Source organism: Lissotriton helveticus, chromosome 3_1 (genome assembly GCF_964261635.1).
Source record: "Lissotriton helveticus chromosome 3_1, aLisHel1.1, whole genome shotgun sequence".
In the NCBI taxonomy this organism is placed as follows: domain Eukaryota; kingdom Metazoa; phylum Chordata; class Amphibia; order Caudata; family Salamandridae; genus Lissotriton; species Lissotriton helveticus.
The window spans coordinates 29,868,560-29,886,464 of record NC_136061.1 but is presented as its reverse complement, the minus strand read 5'-3'; the positions used below and the strand labels follow the sequence as shown (position 1 = coordinate 29,886,464).

The 17,905-nt window shown below is 47.3% G+C and overlaps 1 protein-coding gene across 5 annotated transcripts in view; it reads right to left on the bottom strand.

Moving 5' to 3' along the window:
• Positions 1 to 17,905, bottom strand: part of ADCY10 (adenylate cyclase 10) — a 4,100,562-nt gene that overhangs the window by 1,423,096 nt on the left and 2,659,561 nt on the right. For all 5 annotated transcript variants that reach the window (XM_078679137.1, XM_078679136.1, XM_078679138.1 and 2 more), the window contains one exon: positions 13,371 to 13,628. In XM_078679137.1, the coding sequence (XP_078535263.1) occupies positions 13,371 to 13,628 (258 nt within the window). The remainder of the gene's footprint in view (positions 1 to 13,370; positions 13,629 to 17,905) is intronic.

The window sequence follows — 17,905 nt, the reverse complement described above, 5'->3', positions numbered from 1 at the left end:
TTCTCTCTCTTGCTGTCCGCTTTTCTGTCATTCTACTCCAGTTTTGACCATCTTGGTCTTATGGTTCTACCTTTTGGGTTTCTTGGTTACCGATGTTCTGCAGTTTGACAAATCTTGAGCAGTGATTTTACAGGCTCTGTTGATTGCTTATGACGCGACCGGCCCTTATGGGTTGTAGGTAAACCGCTGTGTATATCTTTGAGCTTGTATACTGGCAACGGTTTCCATTTTTTTATGATGTAACGCGGCCAGCCCTGTTGGGTTGTGGGCTTAACGCTGTGTACGACTCACTTCACTGCAACCCCCTGTCATGGGGGCGAAATAAAAAAAGATTTGACAACAAAAAAAAAATTATGCTTGGCAAAGCAAAATTCCATCTCTCCAAATAGGGATTAACAAGGATTCCCACAGCACAAATCTATTCTCATGTTTAGTCAGAGGAGGCAACCAACACCAAAACCTTTGCCTACCACGGCAATCTATGAGATTCAATGTAACAAAAATACGACCAGTATGCTTAAATTCAGAGTAATATCAATTCATCCTTAAATGCCTATTGACTTCAACACATGTTTTTCACCATCAATATGTCATGTTCTGTCTGTATCGTAAAGTTTCATAATAAACCATAAGGCACATAGCCTTTATTATCGGCTTGTCACCATAAACCAATTTTCCTGCACGTAAGCTTTCCTCAAGGCAACGATCCAGAATATAGTAATAAAAGTACAAATGAATTTAAAACTATATTTATCAAAGCAGAATACTATCCCTCTTAGGAAAGCCTATTCAGGAATACTGTAGTGCTTATCTTCTATTTCCAATTTTGTTTGGGTAGACCACTGACATCAAATCCTTTGCCCGATACAGTGATCTATGAAATGCTATGTAACAAAGTACCTGCTTACAGGCTTTACTACAGTGTAATAACAACCTATCCTTAACCGCTCGCATGCTGAGTACATGTTAGAGCTGTCCATCCCAGCAGCCCTCGGGTGCTGAGGACGGCTCCAGCGCGCCCTGGCGTTGGTGGCAGAAAATTCCCCAGGTATGAACACCAGAGGGATTTTCTTTTATCATTTCAGCTGTAGGAGCTGGGGAAGTACTTCCCCAGCACTCGAGGCTGTTTTGTTTTCTTTGTCTGAAATGACGATCAGCGCGCAAGGCGCGCTGTCAATTCACAGAAAGTGAAAATGAAATGAGCCGGCTCATTGCACTTTCACTGCATCGGTGCTCTGGGGCATATCTCAGCCCTCTAAGTACCGCTTGAATGGGGGAGATGTCATTGGAAAGGAGAGAATCTCCAATTTATAAAGTTACCTTTCCCTAGTGGATCCCTGCTTGATGACTGCCACAGGAGGGCAATCCCCAAGCAGGATTGTTTATATAAAGGTAGAAAGGGTGGAGCAGCTCTTCCAGACAAAGGGCACTGCCCTGCTCCAACCAAGTAACCCTCATCAATCTTCATACCCCTTCGGTGACACATAGGAGGTGTTTTCCTCCAATCTGCCTATACACCCCCCCCCCGAGGAGCAGAAAGCACACTAGACACCAGGTTTTTTTATGGTACAATGGGTGGGAGCAGCCCTCCCAGGCACCGGGCCTAACCCCCACCTACCCAAATAACCCCCAGCAGTCTTTCTGTACCTCATCAGGGGAGATAGGAGGTGTTTTCCTCCAGTGGGGGACAGAAAGCCCCCTAGACAACCAGGTAATTATTTGGAGAGGGATTGGCCCCTAACAACGGGGTATTGCTAGCAACCCGGCCCAAAAGTTCTTTATGTCTCCCCTGGGGGAATATCGGAGGTTCTTCCAGAAAGCACACTAGACACCAGGGATTCTATTTTTATGGCACAATGGTGGACACAGCCTTCCCAGGCTTTGGGCCTAGCCTCCACACACCCAAGTAACCCCTTTCTGTCCCCAGTCACGGGTGGATAGGAGGTGTTTTCCTCCAATCTGGCCCCAGCTGCAGCAGAAAGCCAACTAGACCACCAGGCATGCCCTGAAAACCATAAACTTTACCTAATAGTGCTCATTTTCCTTGCATTTCTGTGACTGAAAGTTCCTGGAGGAATCCAAAATATTCCTGCCACCCAAAGTTCCCCCACTTGTCCCAATAAAAATGCTACTCCCTTATGTGACTTGCCCTAGTGCCCCCAACAGCCACAAATCAAGGTAAGAACAAAGAGCTCTGGGGACCCCAACACTGGCCAGATGTGATGGGTACCCCCCCCCCCCCGATCCCAGTCAAATCAGCCCGCAACCTCGGGGTCATCATAGATGAATCGCTTAATCTCAATCAACAAGCTGCGAAGACGTCAGCTACATGTTTTGTGATTTTAAAGTGGTTGAAAAAAATCTGTTGGATGCTGCCCAAAAATACCCAGAAAACTGTCATCAACGCTCTTATAACCTCCAGACTTGATTATGCCTATGTGCTATACTTGGGGGCCAATAAGGCCACTACCCGACGATTACAGACAGGGGGTGGTTTCAATAGAGTGGCGGATGTCTCCTTAGACCACTCACATCCTCTCCTGCCTGGGGCTCAGGCCCATCATACCGCAGCCGGGTTCCAGGACTGGATGGAACATGGAGGACGGAGGACATTTGGAGGACACAACATACAGAGGGAATGGATTATTCCTTCTACTCACCTATACACAATTTACATACCAGAAAAGACACCTTCTTCTGCTCCTCCAGCTTCAGTGGTACTGTTACACACACTGAGTATTTGGCACGTACATTTTCAGCCTATCACCCGTTATTGATGTCCCACCAATCCTTAGGAAGTCGCCCTCTGATTCTCTTCTGGAGATTCAATCCCCTAATGTTGGAAGATGTCTGCTTCAGGGAGACACTGGGCACCTTTATTGATACTTACTTTCTTAACAATGCTCAAACGGCATCCACTGTGTTGGAGAAGTGGGAGGCCTTTAAAGTGGTGGTATGAGGACACTGCCTGTGACAGTCTACGAGGGTGCAAAGAGAGCTCCACAAAGAGCTGGAGGACAAGCAACACAGGCTGTATAATGCACAGGGATCAACAGCCTCTGCTTCAGTACACTTACAGGAAACACTGACACTTTTCAGTCAGGCACTTGAGCAGTTGAGATGGCATGACTATAAGAATTACCTTACCAGGGTACCAGAGGAGGAAAATAGTCCTGGCCACCTGTTGGCATGGCTGATCAGACCAGAGATTTGAGGGTCACCGATCACTTATGTCTAGTCTGGGACTGGTGAGTCCGTTTGTAAGCCAGAAGTGATGAATGTTTAATTTTGGCTATATTATAAAGGTCTTTACACCACACCCCCCACCCCCCGGTTCCCCAAGAGGAGCTCAAGGAATTCTTTACTCCACTCCAACTTCACGTGCTGGATACACTGGCCCAGAAGACATAGGGAGGCCCAGTGACACTACAGAAAGTCCGCAAGGCCATTGCCAACATGGTGACGGGTAAAAGCCAGGACCAGACGGACTTTTTGCAGGATTGGCACCACCCAAACTAGCAACCCTCTACACAGAATCCTTAAGACTTGGGCAACTTCGTGAGTCCACATGGGATGCACTTGTGATTCCACTCCCCAAAATGACAATTTCAGGACCTCGAGGCGTGGACTATAGACCACTTTTCATGCTCAATATGGATTTTAAGCTACTTAGCAAGATCCTGACGCTTCGATTGCTTACCTATATGCCCACCTTAATACACACTGACCAGAATAGGTTTATACCATCCCAGAAGCTGAAGAGGAGGAAGAGGAAGAAGTTTCTCCTGTTAAGCCCAACAAGAGGCAAGCCGCACAAAAGAAAACTAGCCCCGCCAAGAAAAAGAAAATGGATGAAGATGATGAGGAAAAAGAAATGGAGTCAGAGGAAGACACCAAAAAGTGAAAACCAGCTGCCAAAGGAAGGGAGCCTGCGCGAAGAAGTAGGAGCGATACTGCATGATTTTGCCTCTTGCTTCTAAAGGGATAAAATAATCACACTTTTCATCCCAGAATACCTCCTTCAATTTACACAGACTATATTCTGTGTTGTACCACTTTGGGGCATGATTCCAACTGTGAGCGGCCCTTGTCACGTTTGCGGCGTCTTGCCGTTCCTGGGTGGCCGGTAAGCACATACAGAAGACCGGGATCCTCACTTCCGTGCGGAAGTCGAGTCCCGGTCTAGTCATTCGTGGACCGCCTTCCTCCACTGAAGCGCTTCCGGGGTATCCGCATAAACACTGCGTTTCCCACCGGTTCTGCGCTTCAGGTTCTTGCTGGAATCCTGGTTCGCGTCTCGTACCTGACGGCACCTGTACCTTCAGGTAGGCTGAGGACGCCTTCTGTTCTGCGTCCATTTTTGTTCTGGTCCTGCCGCAAAACACCCTGTTCTCCCAGCGCAGGAGCGCGTCCTGTTGCCTGACTTTGCAGCGCTGGGGCGCTTTATGGTTTTCATTTTGTTTCTACGTGCAGGAGAGCTTACAGCTGCATAACATTGTCAGCGCTGGAGCGCTTTTGTTTATGGTTTAGCTTCTCCCCGCGCAGGAGTGCTTTATGTTTCATGATAGTGAAGCGCAGGGGCGCTTTTGGTTATGGTTTCATTTCGGTCCGCGCAGGAGCGCTATTTCTTTGCATGACAGTTCAGCGCTGGAGCGCTATTGATTATTTGTTTGTGTCCGCGCAGGAGCGCTATTCCTTTGCATGACAGGGCAGCACTGGAGTGCTATTCATTGTTATTTTGTATCCGCGCAGGAGTGCTTGTGTTTGTATGACTATTCCGCGCTGGAGCGCTTGTGGTTGTTTTCTTTTACCGCGCAGGAGCGCTTGCATTATTTTTCCTTCCCTTACTGGAGCACCTATACTTTCCTTGGTTAAGAGGTCTTCATGAGCCTTGGTGAGTTTGCTGACGGGTGACTCTCTTCTGTATGTGTTCGGAGGTTAACTTAGGAAGTGGGAGGTGTGGGTCTCTTTCTAATTGGGTCTCTCTTGTTTCCCCAGTTGGTGCCCATGATCCTACCCAAGATCTACTACCACAAGGCTCTTTCCGTTCCTTTTCGGCTCCCTTTGCTGGCTCCATCTCATCCCTGCCGGGTACATCCTTCCGCACGGGGTCAGGTCGGTACAGGGGCGGTGGCTCTTGTCGTCTCTGCGGAATTGCTTCACAAGCAAAGGTAAGCCTTGTGGGGTATATGACACCCTCCTGTTGATTGAACCGGAAAAGGCTTTCAGTGCTATATGTTGGGATTATTTATTTGAGACCATGAGATGTATGGGTGTTAGAGACGGTTGGGCGAAATGGCTGAAAATGTTATAGGAATTTCCCAGGGCACAGATCAGGAAGGCTAAACAGTGTCCACACAATATACAATCTCTCTCGGCACCCAGCAGGGATGCCCTCTGTCGCCACTTTTATTTGCTCTGGCGATTTAGCCTGTGGCCGCATTGTTTCGACAGGGATATTAGGGGATGGGCCTAACGGTAGGCAGTTATGACCATATCATTTACCTATATGCAGATTAACTCCTGCATTATCTGAAAGACGCAGTGGTGGGATCCGACAACGCATTGGAGTTCCTGGGACAGTTTGAGCTTCTGTCGGGTTTGAAAAGGGTAATCTGGACAGAGCCCTTCCGTCCCTTAGTTCCTAGGTTCCTTTTTGATCCTCTTGGCAGCTACTGATTATGGCCAAAGTTTCATTAGTCAAAATGGCTATGCCGGCGGTGGCTATCGCCAGCCTGGCGGGGGCAATCCGCCCGCCATCCTAATGGGCCCCTTAGTGTTGACTGGATGATTCCAGCAATTGAACTCCATGTTGCAGGATCTTATTTGGAGAGAATGGCGGAGGAGGGTCTCATTGCTAACGCTACAACCCCCCTTGGCAGAGATGGGGGCCTAAGGGTACCGAATTTTGAGCTCTATTTCCTGGCCTCACAAATACAATGGTTGGTGCAGTGGTTGGAGGGAGTGAACCCAGAGCGAACATATATGATGAAGCCTGAAAACCCCCCTACCTTATTACAAGCTAAGCTGCTCGATCCAACAGAGACGGTTCCTTACCGGTCAGTGCTGCAAACCATCCAACATCTGTGTGTCTTTTGCTTTCTCGCCCTAAGTGCATTTGGTATGCTCAGACATGGGTCCAGGGCTCACTGTGGCACTCAATTCAAGCTATCCTGACTCATATGGGGTGATGCCCTGATACCAGTCCCCGGATGCTTGTTTCCAGTCCAGGGAGGGCCTGGCTTTGCAGTCTGCTCTGGACTGTTCCCATGAGGCACAGGGTCAAGACCGATTTGCATATGGTTGGGTCTAAACTGGGGTGGCATGGTGAGCAAAAGAACAATGAATTTAACCCATATCTATTGACTGGGTGTGAATGTTTGATTTGCTCTGCCTTCCGTCCATTATCTGTGTGTCTTTTGCTTTCTCACCCTAAGTGCGACAGGAATGCCCAGATGTGGGTCCCAGGCTCACTGTGCCATTGGATTCTAGCTACCCTGGCTGAGGAAGGGTGATGCTGCGTAACCGATCCCAGGATGCTTGTTTCCGGTCCAGGGAGGGTTTGGCTTGGCAGTTCGGTCTGGACTGTTCCCACGAGGAGCAGGGTCAACACTGATTTGCATATGGCTGGGTCTAAACTAGGGTGGCATAGTGAGCAAAAGAACAATAGATTTACCCCAGATCAATTGAGTGGAGTGAATGTTTGATTTGTTCTGCATTCCGTCCATCATCTGCGTGTGTTTTGCAAACCACAAACCTGCAGTGCTGGAAACACTGCATGATCCAAACAGCTGGAACCCCTCGGTACACACCAGTCCTGGCCTCAGTTGGAATGCCCCAGATTGACCCACAGTCGATATTTACAGTTGAACAAATGACAGTTTGGATGGAGGGGGGACTGGAGACGGTTGGGGACTGTTATCAACAGAAAGCCTTAGCCCCCTTTGAGGACCCGGTAAAAGACCACGGTCTCCCTCGTGGTCCCCACGCTTGGGGCACTGTATGAAGCTGAGACGCATGCACTGTTGCATTCCCTGCTCACATTAGGCGTGGCTGGGCATCAGGTTCAAAGGGTTTTATGCCTCACTGATTGGAATATCTCTTACTCCTTTCCAAAACTGCAAAGGCGATGGGAGACGGTCTTGGACAGTGATCTTAATAACTTGGAATGGGGTGGAATTCTTCCACCCCTAAGAGGGCTTCCAGAAATACGAGGTTGAAATATATGTAATTCACCTTCGTGCACATGACTTATATGACAGCTGCCCATAGACTCCAGGTCGCCTATGGTGGCGAAGTGCGTAGATGCCCGAGGTGTAGTCACAGTGATGCAGACTTTATACCCATGATCTGGGCCTGCGGCATGTGGCGTCCTTTTTGGGACGAAGTGTTAATAATATTACGGACATCATTAGGGCATGCAGTCAACTCTAAGATCGAAGTATGTCTGTTGGGGCTTTTTCCCGGACCACCAAAAAGAAGGTGGGAATAGGTTTATCCATCTGGCTCAGGCCCTAGCTAAAAGGCAGAAGATATGACCTGGAAATTCGCCTGTGGGCCCGTGAAGGGGACATGGAAACGGATGTATTTACTGGGCTGGGGCAGAGGGCAAAGTTCTCAGGACTGAGACGCCGCCCTATTTCAGAGCAATGGAAAGAGGTACTAGACGCCTGGGAGCTCCCACCACAGACACACACACAGCAGTGAAGAGGGGTGAGGTAGGGAGGAGGCCTGGGCTGGAGTGAGGTTGGGAGGAGGCCTGGGCTGGAGTGAGGTTGGGTGGAGGCGTGGGCTGGAGTGAGGTTGTGAGGAGGCCTGGGCTGGAGTGAGGTTGGGAGGAGGCATGGGCTGGAGTGAGGTTGGGAGGAGGCCTGGGCTGGAGTGAGGTTGGGAGGAGGCCTGGGCTGGAGTGAGGTTGGGAGGAGGCCTGGGCTGGAGTGAGGTTGGGAGGAGGTCTGGGCTGGAGTGAATCGAGGCGGCGTGTGCCACCTCTTGTGGAGACCCTCGGGTACAGGGAGAGCGCTGGAACTGGGTATCACAAGGTTTGTGTGGGTGAAGGAGGAAGGGGTGCTCTCCCCTTACCAATACTGCCCCCATGCCCCACCCCATGCACCCTTATGATGTGTAGTGCATAGCATGCTGTTCGCAGACCCAGTCTCTCCCCGCCCACCCCTTCTTTCGAACAGACCACCCTCAGACCATCACTCCGATCTGTCGTCCACCCCCTGCACAAGTTAACAAACAGGCGGCATTTCCACTATCCCTTTCTGAGCTGGATTGATTTTTTTTGAAGATGACACACCTTCACAGGACTCTAGTAGTACGTTGCACTGACACAAATTTGATTGGATATATTGGGGATCCCGAGATTACTTTTATACCGTACAACATGTTATTCATGAGCCTACGGGTGAGTGCCCTGACTGGAGGGCATCACCCAATGTCTTCTTAAGTAACACTTTGAAACATGTTGTGTGCAATGCTGATAACCTGTCTGCTTCCTTGTCTAATTAATAAATAGCAATAGAAATATGTTTGAAAATAAAAACAAGCCAGACCTATGGCCTCAGACATTATTGTTCCCTGCACACTTATCAAGCCTTTGGCTTGTCACCATATACAAGTCAGGCCTACTGTATTGAGCATAAACCTTCCCACAAGACAACCATCAGGGATACAGTCATAACATTGCAAATGTGTTAAAAATTATGCTTGGCAAAGCAAAATTCCATCTCTCCAAATAGGGATTAACAAGGATTCCCACAGCACAAATCTATACTCATGTTTAGTCACAGGAGGCAACCAACACCAAAACCTTTGCCTACCACGGCAATCTATGAGATTCAATGTAACAAAAATACGACCAGTATGCTTGAATTCAGAGTAATATCAATTCATCCTTAAATGCCTATTGACTTCAACACATGTTTTTCACCATCAATATGTCATGTTCTGTCTGTATCGTAAAGTTTCATAATAAACCATAAGGCACATAGCCTTTATTATCGGCTTGTCACCATAAACCAATTTTCCTGCACGTAAGCTTTCCTCAAGGCAACGATCCAGAATATAGTAATAAAAGTACAAATGAATTTAAAACTATATTTATCAAAGCAGAATACTATCCCTCTTAGGAAAGCCTATTCAGGAATACTGTAGTGCTTATCTTCTATTTCCAATTTTGTTTGGGTAGACCACTGACATCAAATCCTTTGCCTGATACAGTGATCTATGAAATGCTATGTAACAAAGTACCTGCTTACAGGCTTTACTACAGTGTAATAACAACCTATCCTTAACTGCTCGCATGCTGAGTACATGTTAGAGCTGTCCATCCCAGCAGCCCTCGGGTGCTGAGGACGGCTCCAGCGCGCCCTGGCGTTGGTGGCAGAAAATTCCCCAGGTATGAACACCAGAGGGATTTTCTTTTATCATTTCAGCTGTAGGAGCTGGGGAAGTACTTCCCCAGCACTCGAGGCTGTTTTGTTTCCTTTGTCTGAAATGACGATCAGCGCGCAAGGCGGGCTGTCAATTCACAGAAAGTGAAAATGAAATGAGCCGGCTCATTGCACTTTCACTGCATCGGTGCTCTGGGGCATATCTCAGCCCTCTAAGTACCGCTTGAATGGGGGAGATGTCATTGGAAAGGAGAGAATCTCCCCTTTATAAAGTTACCTTTACCTAGTGGATCCCTGCTTGATGACTGCCACAGGAGGGCAATCCCCAAGCAGGATTGTTTATATAAAGGTAGAAAGGGTGGAGCAGCTCTTCCAGACAAAGGGCACTGCCCTGCTCCAACCAAGTAACCCTCATCAATCTTCATACCCCTTCGGTGACACATAGGAGGTGTTTTCCTCCAATCTGCCTATAAACCCCCCCCGAGGAGCAGAAAGCACACTAGACACCAGGTTTTTTTATGGTACAATGGGTGGGAGCAGCCCTCCCAGGCACCGGGCCTAACCCCCACCTACCCAAATAACCCCCAGCAGTCTTTCTGTACCTCATCAGGGGAGATAGGAGGTGTTTTCCTCCAGTGGGGGACAGAAAGCCCCCTAGACAACCAGGTAATTATTTGGAGAGGGATTGGCCCCTAACAACGGGGTATTGCTAGCCACCCGGCCCAAAAGTTCTTTATGTCTCCCCTGGGGGAATATCGGAGGTTCTTCCAGAAAGCACACTAGACACCAGGGATTCTATTTTTATGGCACAATGGTGGACACAGCCTTCCCAGGCTTTGGGCCTAGCCTCCACACACACAAGTAACCCCTTTCTGTCCCCAGTCACGGGTGGATAGGAGGTGTTTTCCTCCAATCTGGCCCCAGCTGCAGCAGAAAGCCAACTAGACCACCAGGCATGCCCTGAAAACCATAAACTTTACCTAATAGTGCTCATTTTCCTTGCATTTCTGTGACTGAAAGTTCCTGGAGGTATCCAAAATATTCCTGCCACCCAAAGTTCCCCCACTTGTCCCAATAAAAATGCTACTCCCTTATGTGACTTGCCCTAGTGCCCCCAACAGCCACAAATCAAATCAAGGTAAGAACAAAGAGCTCTGGGGACCCCAACACTGGCCAGATGTGATGGGTACCCCCCCGATCCCAGTCAAATCAGCCCGCAACCTCGGGGTCATCATAGATGAATCGCTTAATCTCAATCAACAAGCTGCGAAGACGTCAGCTACATGTTTTGTGATTTTAAAGTGGTTGAAAAAAATCTGTTGGATGCTGCCCAAAAATACCCAGAAAACTGAAAATCGAAAATCGGGTGAAATTTAAATCTTTATGCTTTATGCATAGGATCTCAACCAACAATGCACCCAAGTATCTACAAAATCTAATACATCCCTACCGCCCATCTCGAACCCTTCGTTCAGCCACAGCCAACCACTTTGTGATTCCTAAAATCAGGCTGGCGCGAATGGGTGGAAAATCCTTCTCATATCTCGGACCCTCACTCTGGAACACTCTTCCGGTGACACTTAGGCAGGAAACTAACTATATGAAATTCAGGAAGGACTTAAAAACTTGGTTGTTTAACATCTAGAACCTGAACCAATCAAAGCACTGGATCACTAGCGCCGGGAAACCCTTTGTTGGGTAGCTGTCTGCGCTATATAAATGAAATAAATAAAATAAATAAATAAAATAAGGTCAATGTGAGTCAATCCGTGAGACTCCCATTCACCTTTGTTTGATGCTTGTCTATCGTGCACTAGGCTTGGCCACACTAGTGGAGTAGTAATTTTTATCTGGACAAATGAGAAAACACTGGGTGATAGAAATTGTGTGGATTCCTGCTGATTCCTGTCTGGTGATAGAATTTGTTTTTACATTTTAACTTCGATTATATAATTTGTATTTAATTTATTTATATTAATTAAAGATTTAATTCAAAATTAGGTCAATAGTGTTTTAGCATTTTATTTTGTTCCACATTTAAACTAAATATACGAAATTCATTTATATTAATAATTAAAATAAAAAAGGTTTTCTTTTATTTGTTTGCTTTTTTACTTTACCTATACCTTACCATAGGTAAACTCGATAGTCAGAATGGAGATCTCCCTTTGTCCATGTGGTAAAGTATAGGTAAAATCAGCCCTGCTAGTGCTGGCACATGTGTTTTTTCAGAGTGAACCAGCATTGCAGACATTGAAATCTGCAGTGCCACAGCAGGTTGAGGGAGATGGATAGTAGCATGGCTAGTTTATTCTGGAAGAGTGGGTAATGACAAAGCACCTCGATGGCAAATTTTGCAGTTGTCAAATTGAAGTAAAAATAGGACATATTGAAAATGAAAGAAATATTACATCGCAGTGACAATTAATGTTCATCACAAGCAGCCAAGATAAAATGTCTGACCTGTAGGAGAAAATGAACCACACTTATACTTCTTAAAGTTGATATATTTAGAAATATTTAAGGGCAAGATTGAAAAGTAAGCAAATACTTTTATTTATAAATGTTTCAAAAATATTTGCCATATTGTAGACTTTTCATTTGGCACTCCACACCAGTGCAAAACCATCCCTAGTTTCAAGTTACACAACAGTCTCTGGCAAGGCCAATAGGTCTGATGTTGGCCCCCAGCCTTTGGCAATTCTGGCTTGGGTTTGTCATGGGTTTTTGCAAAACATTATTGTTCTGAAAGCTGCTGGGCCCTCATCAAACAAAGAAATAGGAAGAAAAGAAAGAGAAAGGAAAGAAAGAAAAAAAGAAAAAAGAAAAAAAGAACAAAGAAAGAGAAAGATAAGAAAGAGGAAGAAAGAAACAAAAGAACAAAGAAAAGAAAGAGGAAAGCAACAAAGAAAGGAAAAGAGAAGAAAACATTAAGAAACGAAAGAAAGGAAGAAAGAAAATAAGAAAACAAAAGAAAGAGAACAAAAGAAATAATGACAAAGAGTATTGCGAAGGCAGAGTACCTCATGAGCTTATATTCAGAGTTCATGCGAGATGGTGGTCAGACAAATAAACAGATTCCACCTCAAAAGGAATTTACAACAGGGTTGCCAAGAGTCAGGAACTGATAAACATGGAACATGCCCCTTGCTCTCATCTGGGAGCTCTGCAAACAAAGGCAACACTCGAGAAATACAAAGTAAAGAAAACAAGACACTATCATTGGCGGGAACTACACTGTGTCTGGACGTGCTCCTTGTGAAAGGCTAAATGTGGTCCCTCAAAGGGAAGGTAGGCTGAACCATTGCTCCATGATGTCTACTGTAGTGGGTAGACCCACAATTTGAATGACACAAGAACAGACCAATGGATGAAAAGAGGTGTCTGAAAGCCCCTTTATGTGAGTATAATATACATATAATTTTAGCAAAAATGGAAAGGTCTTGACTTATGCCAGACCTAAAAGCCTACAGCTTTCTAGTTCAAGAATAGGAAATGTTAACGTGATCGCCAATTGAAGAGTTACAATATTTGTCATAAGAGGTTGCTTGACAGATGACTCCGTATTTGAACGTAAAGCAAATACTGCAAGAAAGATAGAACTCTTCATGTCTGAATCTGCAGCTAGGTTCATCAAGGGTTATATGGGGATGCGGAAGCCCATCCTGCGCCCCTAGGGCCAGCATCCCTGCCTCTGGACTGTCCTCACTCACCTGGATTACTTCCCATTCTACCACTCTTGGCCTCACAAGTATCTAGCTGCCACCTCCATCGCTTCCCACGTCCAGCACACATGGGCTGAACTGCCTTTTCCCGCCTTCCCCTTAACTCTTCTTTATCACAATGCCTTTTTTTGCTCTCCTCCTTTCACATGAAGAGCTTGTCTCTTTTTTGCCAGACCCATCACACATGGATTGAGCTACCTCTTAGTTTCCTGCCCCCTTATATATGAGTAACCCATATATTTCTTACCAGACTCAGTTGTTTCCTTTGGGCAGAAACAGAAGCCCATTTTTCCACGCTCATTTCTGTTTTCTGGCCTTGGTGAAGCACACTCAAAGATCCGTGACTTCACAAGAGACATCAGTGTTTGCACCACTTTCTTCTGGGATCTCTCTGGAAGGATGTGATGCAGCAGCTTGAAGAGGAAAGTCTGTCCAATCACAGAAGCACATTTAACCGCCATCTGTTCTGAGGTGCTCATGTGATCAAGCTGCGCAAGAGCAATACCTAGGCAGAGAATAATGAAGGTCAGGCACATGAGAAGAGTGAGCCACATTCAGCACCAGGCAGAGAATAATGAAGGTCAGGCACATGAGAAGAGTGAGCCACATTCAGCACTAGGCAGAGGACAATGATGGTCAGGCACAGGAGAAGAGTGAGCCACATTCAGCACCAGGCAGAGAATAATCAAGGTCAGGCACATGAGAAGAGTGAGCCACATTCAGCACTAGGCAGAGAATAATGAAGGTCAAGCACATGAGAAGAGTGAGCCACATTCAGCACTAGGCAGAGGACAATGATGGTCAGGCACAGGAGAAGAGTGAGCCACATTCAGCACCAGGCAGAGAATAATGAAGGTCAGGCACATGAGAAGAGTGAGCCACATTCAGCACTAGGCAGAGAATAATGAAGGTCAGGCACATGAGAAGAGTGAGCCACATTCAGCACTAGGCAGAGAATAATGAAGGTCAGGCACATGAGAAGAGTGAGCCACATTCAGCACTATGCAGAGGACAATGATGGTCAGGCACGGGAGAAGAGTGAGCCACATTCAGCACCAGGCAGAGAACAAGGATGGTCAGGCACAGGAGAAGAGTGAGCCACATTCAGCACCAGGCAGAGAATAATGAAGGTCAGGCACATGAGAAGAGTGAGCGACATTCAGCACTAGGCAGAGAATAATTAAGGTCAGGCACATGAGAAGAGTGAGCCACATGCAGCACTAGGCAGAGGGCAAGGATGGTCAGGCACAGGAGAAGAGTGAGCCACATTAAGCACCAGGCAGAGAATAATGAAGGTCAGGCACATGAGAAGAGTGAGCCACATTCAGCACCAGGCAGAGAACAAGGATGCTCAGGCACAGGAGAAGAGTGAGCCACATTCAGCACCAGGCAGAGAACAAGGATGGCCAGGCACAGGAGAAGAGTGAGCCACATTCAGCACTAGGCAGAGAACAAGGATGGTCAGGCACAGGAGAAGAGTGCGCCACATTCAGCACTATGCAGAGAAGAAGGATGGTCAGACACAGGAGAAGAGTGAGCCACATTCAGCACCAGGCAGAGAACAAGGATGGTCAGGCACATGAGAAGAGTGAGCCACATTCAGCACTAGGCAGAGAACAAGGATGGTCAGACACAGGAGAAGAGTGAGCCACATTCAGCACCAGGCAGAGAACAAGGATGGTCAGGCACAGGAGAAGAGTGAGCCACATTCAGAACTAGGTTGAGAACAAGGATGGTCAGGCACAGGAGAAGAGTGAGCCACATTCAGCACTAGGCAGAGGACAATGATGGTCAGGCACAGGAGAAGAGTGAGCCACATTCAGCACCAGGCAGAGAACAAGGATGGTCAGGCACAGGAGAAGAGTGAGCCACATTCAGCACCAGGCAGAGAATAATGAAGGTCAGGCACATGAGAAGAGTGAGCCACATTCAGCACTAGGCAGAGAATAATGAAGGTCAGGCACATGAGAAGAGTGAGCCACATTCAGCACTAGGCAGAGGACAATGATGGTCAGGCACAGGAGAAGAGTGAGCCACATTCAGCACCAGGCAGAGAACAAGGATGGTCAGGCACAGGAGAAGAGTGAGCCACATTCAGCACCAGGCAGAGAACAATGATGGTCAGGCACATGAGAAGAGTGAGCCACATTCAGCACTATGCAGAGAACAAGGATGGTCAGGCACATGAGAAGAGTGAGCCACATTCAGAACTAGGTTGAGAACAAGGATGGTCAGGCACAGGAGAAGAGTGAGCCACATTCAGCACTATGCAGAGAACAAGGATGGTCAGGCACAGGAGAAGAGTGAGCCACATTCAGCACTATGCAGAGAACAAGGATGGTCAGGCACATGAGAAGAGTGAGCCACATTCAGCACTATGCAGAGAACAAGGATGGTCAGGCACATGAGAAGAGTGAGCCACATTCAGAACTAGGCTGAGAACAAGGATGGTCAGGCTCAGGAGAAGAGTGAGCCACATTCAGCACTATGCAGAGAACAAGGATGGTCAGGCACATGAGAAGAGTGAGCCACATTCAGAACTAGGCTGAGAACAAGGATGGTCAGGCACAGGAGAAGAGTGAGCCACATTCAGCACTATGCAGAGAACAAGGATGGTCAGGCACATGAGAAGAGTGAGCCACATTCAGAACTAGGTTGAGAACAAGGATGGTCAGGCACAGGAGAAGAGTGAGCCACATTCAGCACTATGCAGAGAACAATGATGGTCAGGCACATGAGAAGAGTGAGCCACATTCAGAACTAGGCTGAGAACAAGGATGGTCAGGCATATGAGAAGAATGAGCCACATTCAGCACTAGGCTGAGAACAAGGATGGTCAGGCACATGAGAAGAGTGAGCCACATTCAGAACAAGGCTGAGAACAAGGATGGTCAGGCACAGGAGAAGAGTGAGCCACATTCAGCACTATGCAGAGAACAATGATGGTCAGGCACATGAGAAGAGTGAGCTACATTCAGAACTAGGCGGAGAACAAGGATGGTCAGGCACATGAGAAGAGTGAGCCACATTCAGCACTATGAAGAGAACAATGATGGTCAGGCACAGGAGAAAAATGAGCCACATTCAGCACTAGGCAGAGAACAAGGATGGTCAGGCACATGAGAAGAATGAGCCACACTCAGCATTATGCAGTTAAAAATGATGGTCAGGCACAGGAGAAGAGTGAGCCACATTCAGCACTATGCCGAGAACAAGGATGGTCAGGCACATGAGAAGAGTGAGCCACATTCAGCACTATGCAGAGAACAATTATGGTCAGACACATGAGAAGAGTGAGCCACATTCAGAACTAGGCGGAGAACAAGGATGGTCAGGCACAGGAGAAGAGTGAGGCACATTCAGCACTATGCAGAGAACAATGATGGTCAGGCACATGACAAGATTGAGCCACATGCAGCATATGCAGAGAACACGGATGGTCAGGCACATGAGAAGAATGAGCCACATTCAGCACCAGGCAGAGAACAAGGATGGTCAGGCACATGAGAAGAATGAGCCACATTCAGCACTATGCAGAGAACAAGGATGGTCAGGCACAGGAGAAGAGTGAGCCACATTCAGCACCAGGCAGAGAATAATGAAGGTCAGGCACATGAGAAGAGTGAGCCACATTCAGCACTATGCAGAGTACAATGATGGTCAGGCACAGGAGAAGAGTGAGCCACATTCAGCACTATGCAGAGGACAATGATGGTCAGGCACAGGAGAAGAGTGAGCCACATTCAGTACCAGGCAGAGAACAATGATGATCAGGCACAGGAGAAGAATGAGCCACATTCAGCACCAGTCAGAGAATAATGAAGGTCAAGCACATGAGAAGAGTGAGCCACATTCAGCACTATGCAGAGGACAATGATGGTCAGGCACGGGAGAAGAGTGAGCCACATTCAGCACCAGGCAGAGAACAAGGATGGTCAGGCACAGGAGAAGAGTGAGCCACATTCAGCACTATGAAGAGAACAATGATGGTCAGGCACAGGAGAAGAATGAGCCACATTCAGCACTAGGCAGAGAACAAGGATGGTCAGGCACATGAGAAGAATGAGCCACACTCAGCACTATGCCGAGAACAAGGATGGTCAGGCACATGAGAAGAGTGAGCCACATTCAGCACTATGCAGAGAACAATTATGGTCAGGCACATGAGAAGAGTGAGCCACATTCAGAACTAGGCGGAGAACAAGGATGGTCAGGCACAGGAGAAGAGTGAGGCACATTCAGCACTATGCAGAGAACAATGATGGTCAGGCACATGAGAAGATTGAGCCACATGCAGCATATGCAGAGAACACGGATGGTCAGGCACATGAGAAGAATGAGCCACATTCAGCACCAGGCAGAGAACAACGATGGTCAGGCACATGAGAAGAATGAGCCACATTCAGCACTATGCAGAGAACAAGGATGGTCAGGCACAGGAGAAGAGTGAGCCACATTCAGCAGCAGGCAGAGCACAATGATGGTCAGGCACAGGAGAAGAGTGAGCCACATTCAGCACCAGGCAGAGAACAAGGATGTTCAGGCACAGGAGAAGAGTGAGCCACATCCAGCACTATGCAGAGAACAATGATGGTCAGGCACATGAGAAGAGTGAGCCACATTCAGCACTAGGCAGAGAACAAGGATGGTCAGGCACAGGAGTAGACTGAGCCACATTCAGCACTCTGCAGAGAATAAGGATGGTCAGGCACAGGAGAAGAGTGAGCCACATTCAGCACTATGCAAAGAACAATGATAGTCAGGCACAAGAGAAGAGTACGC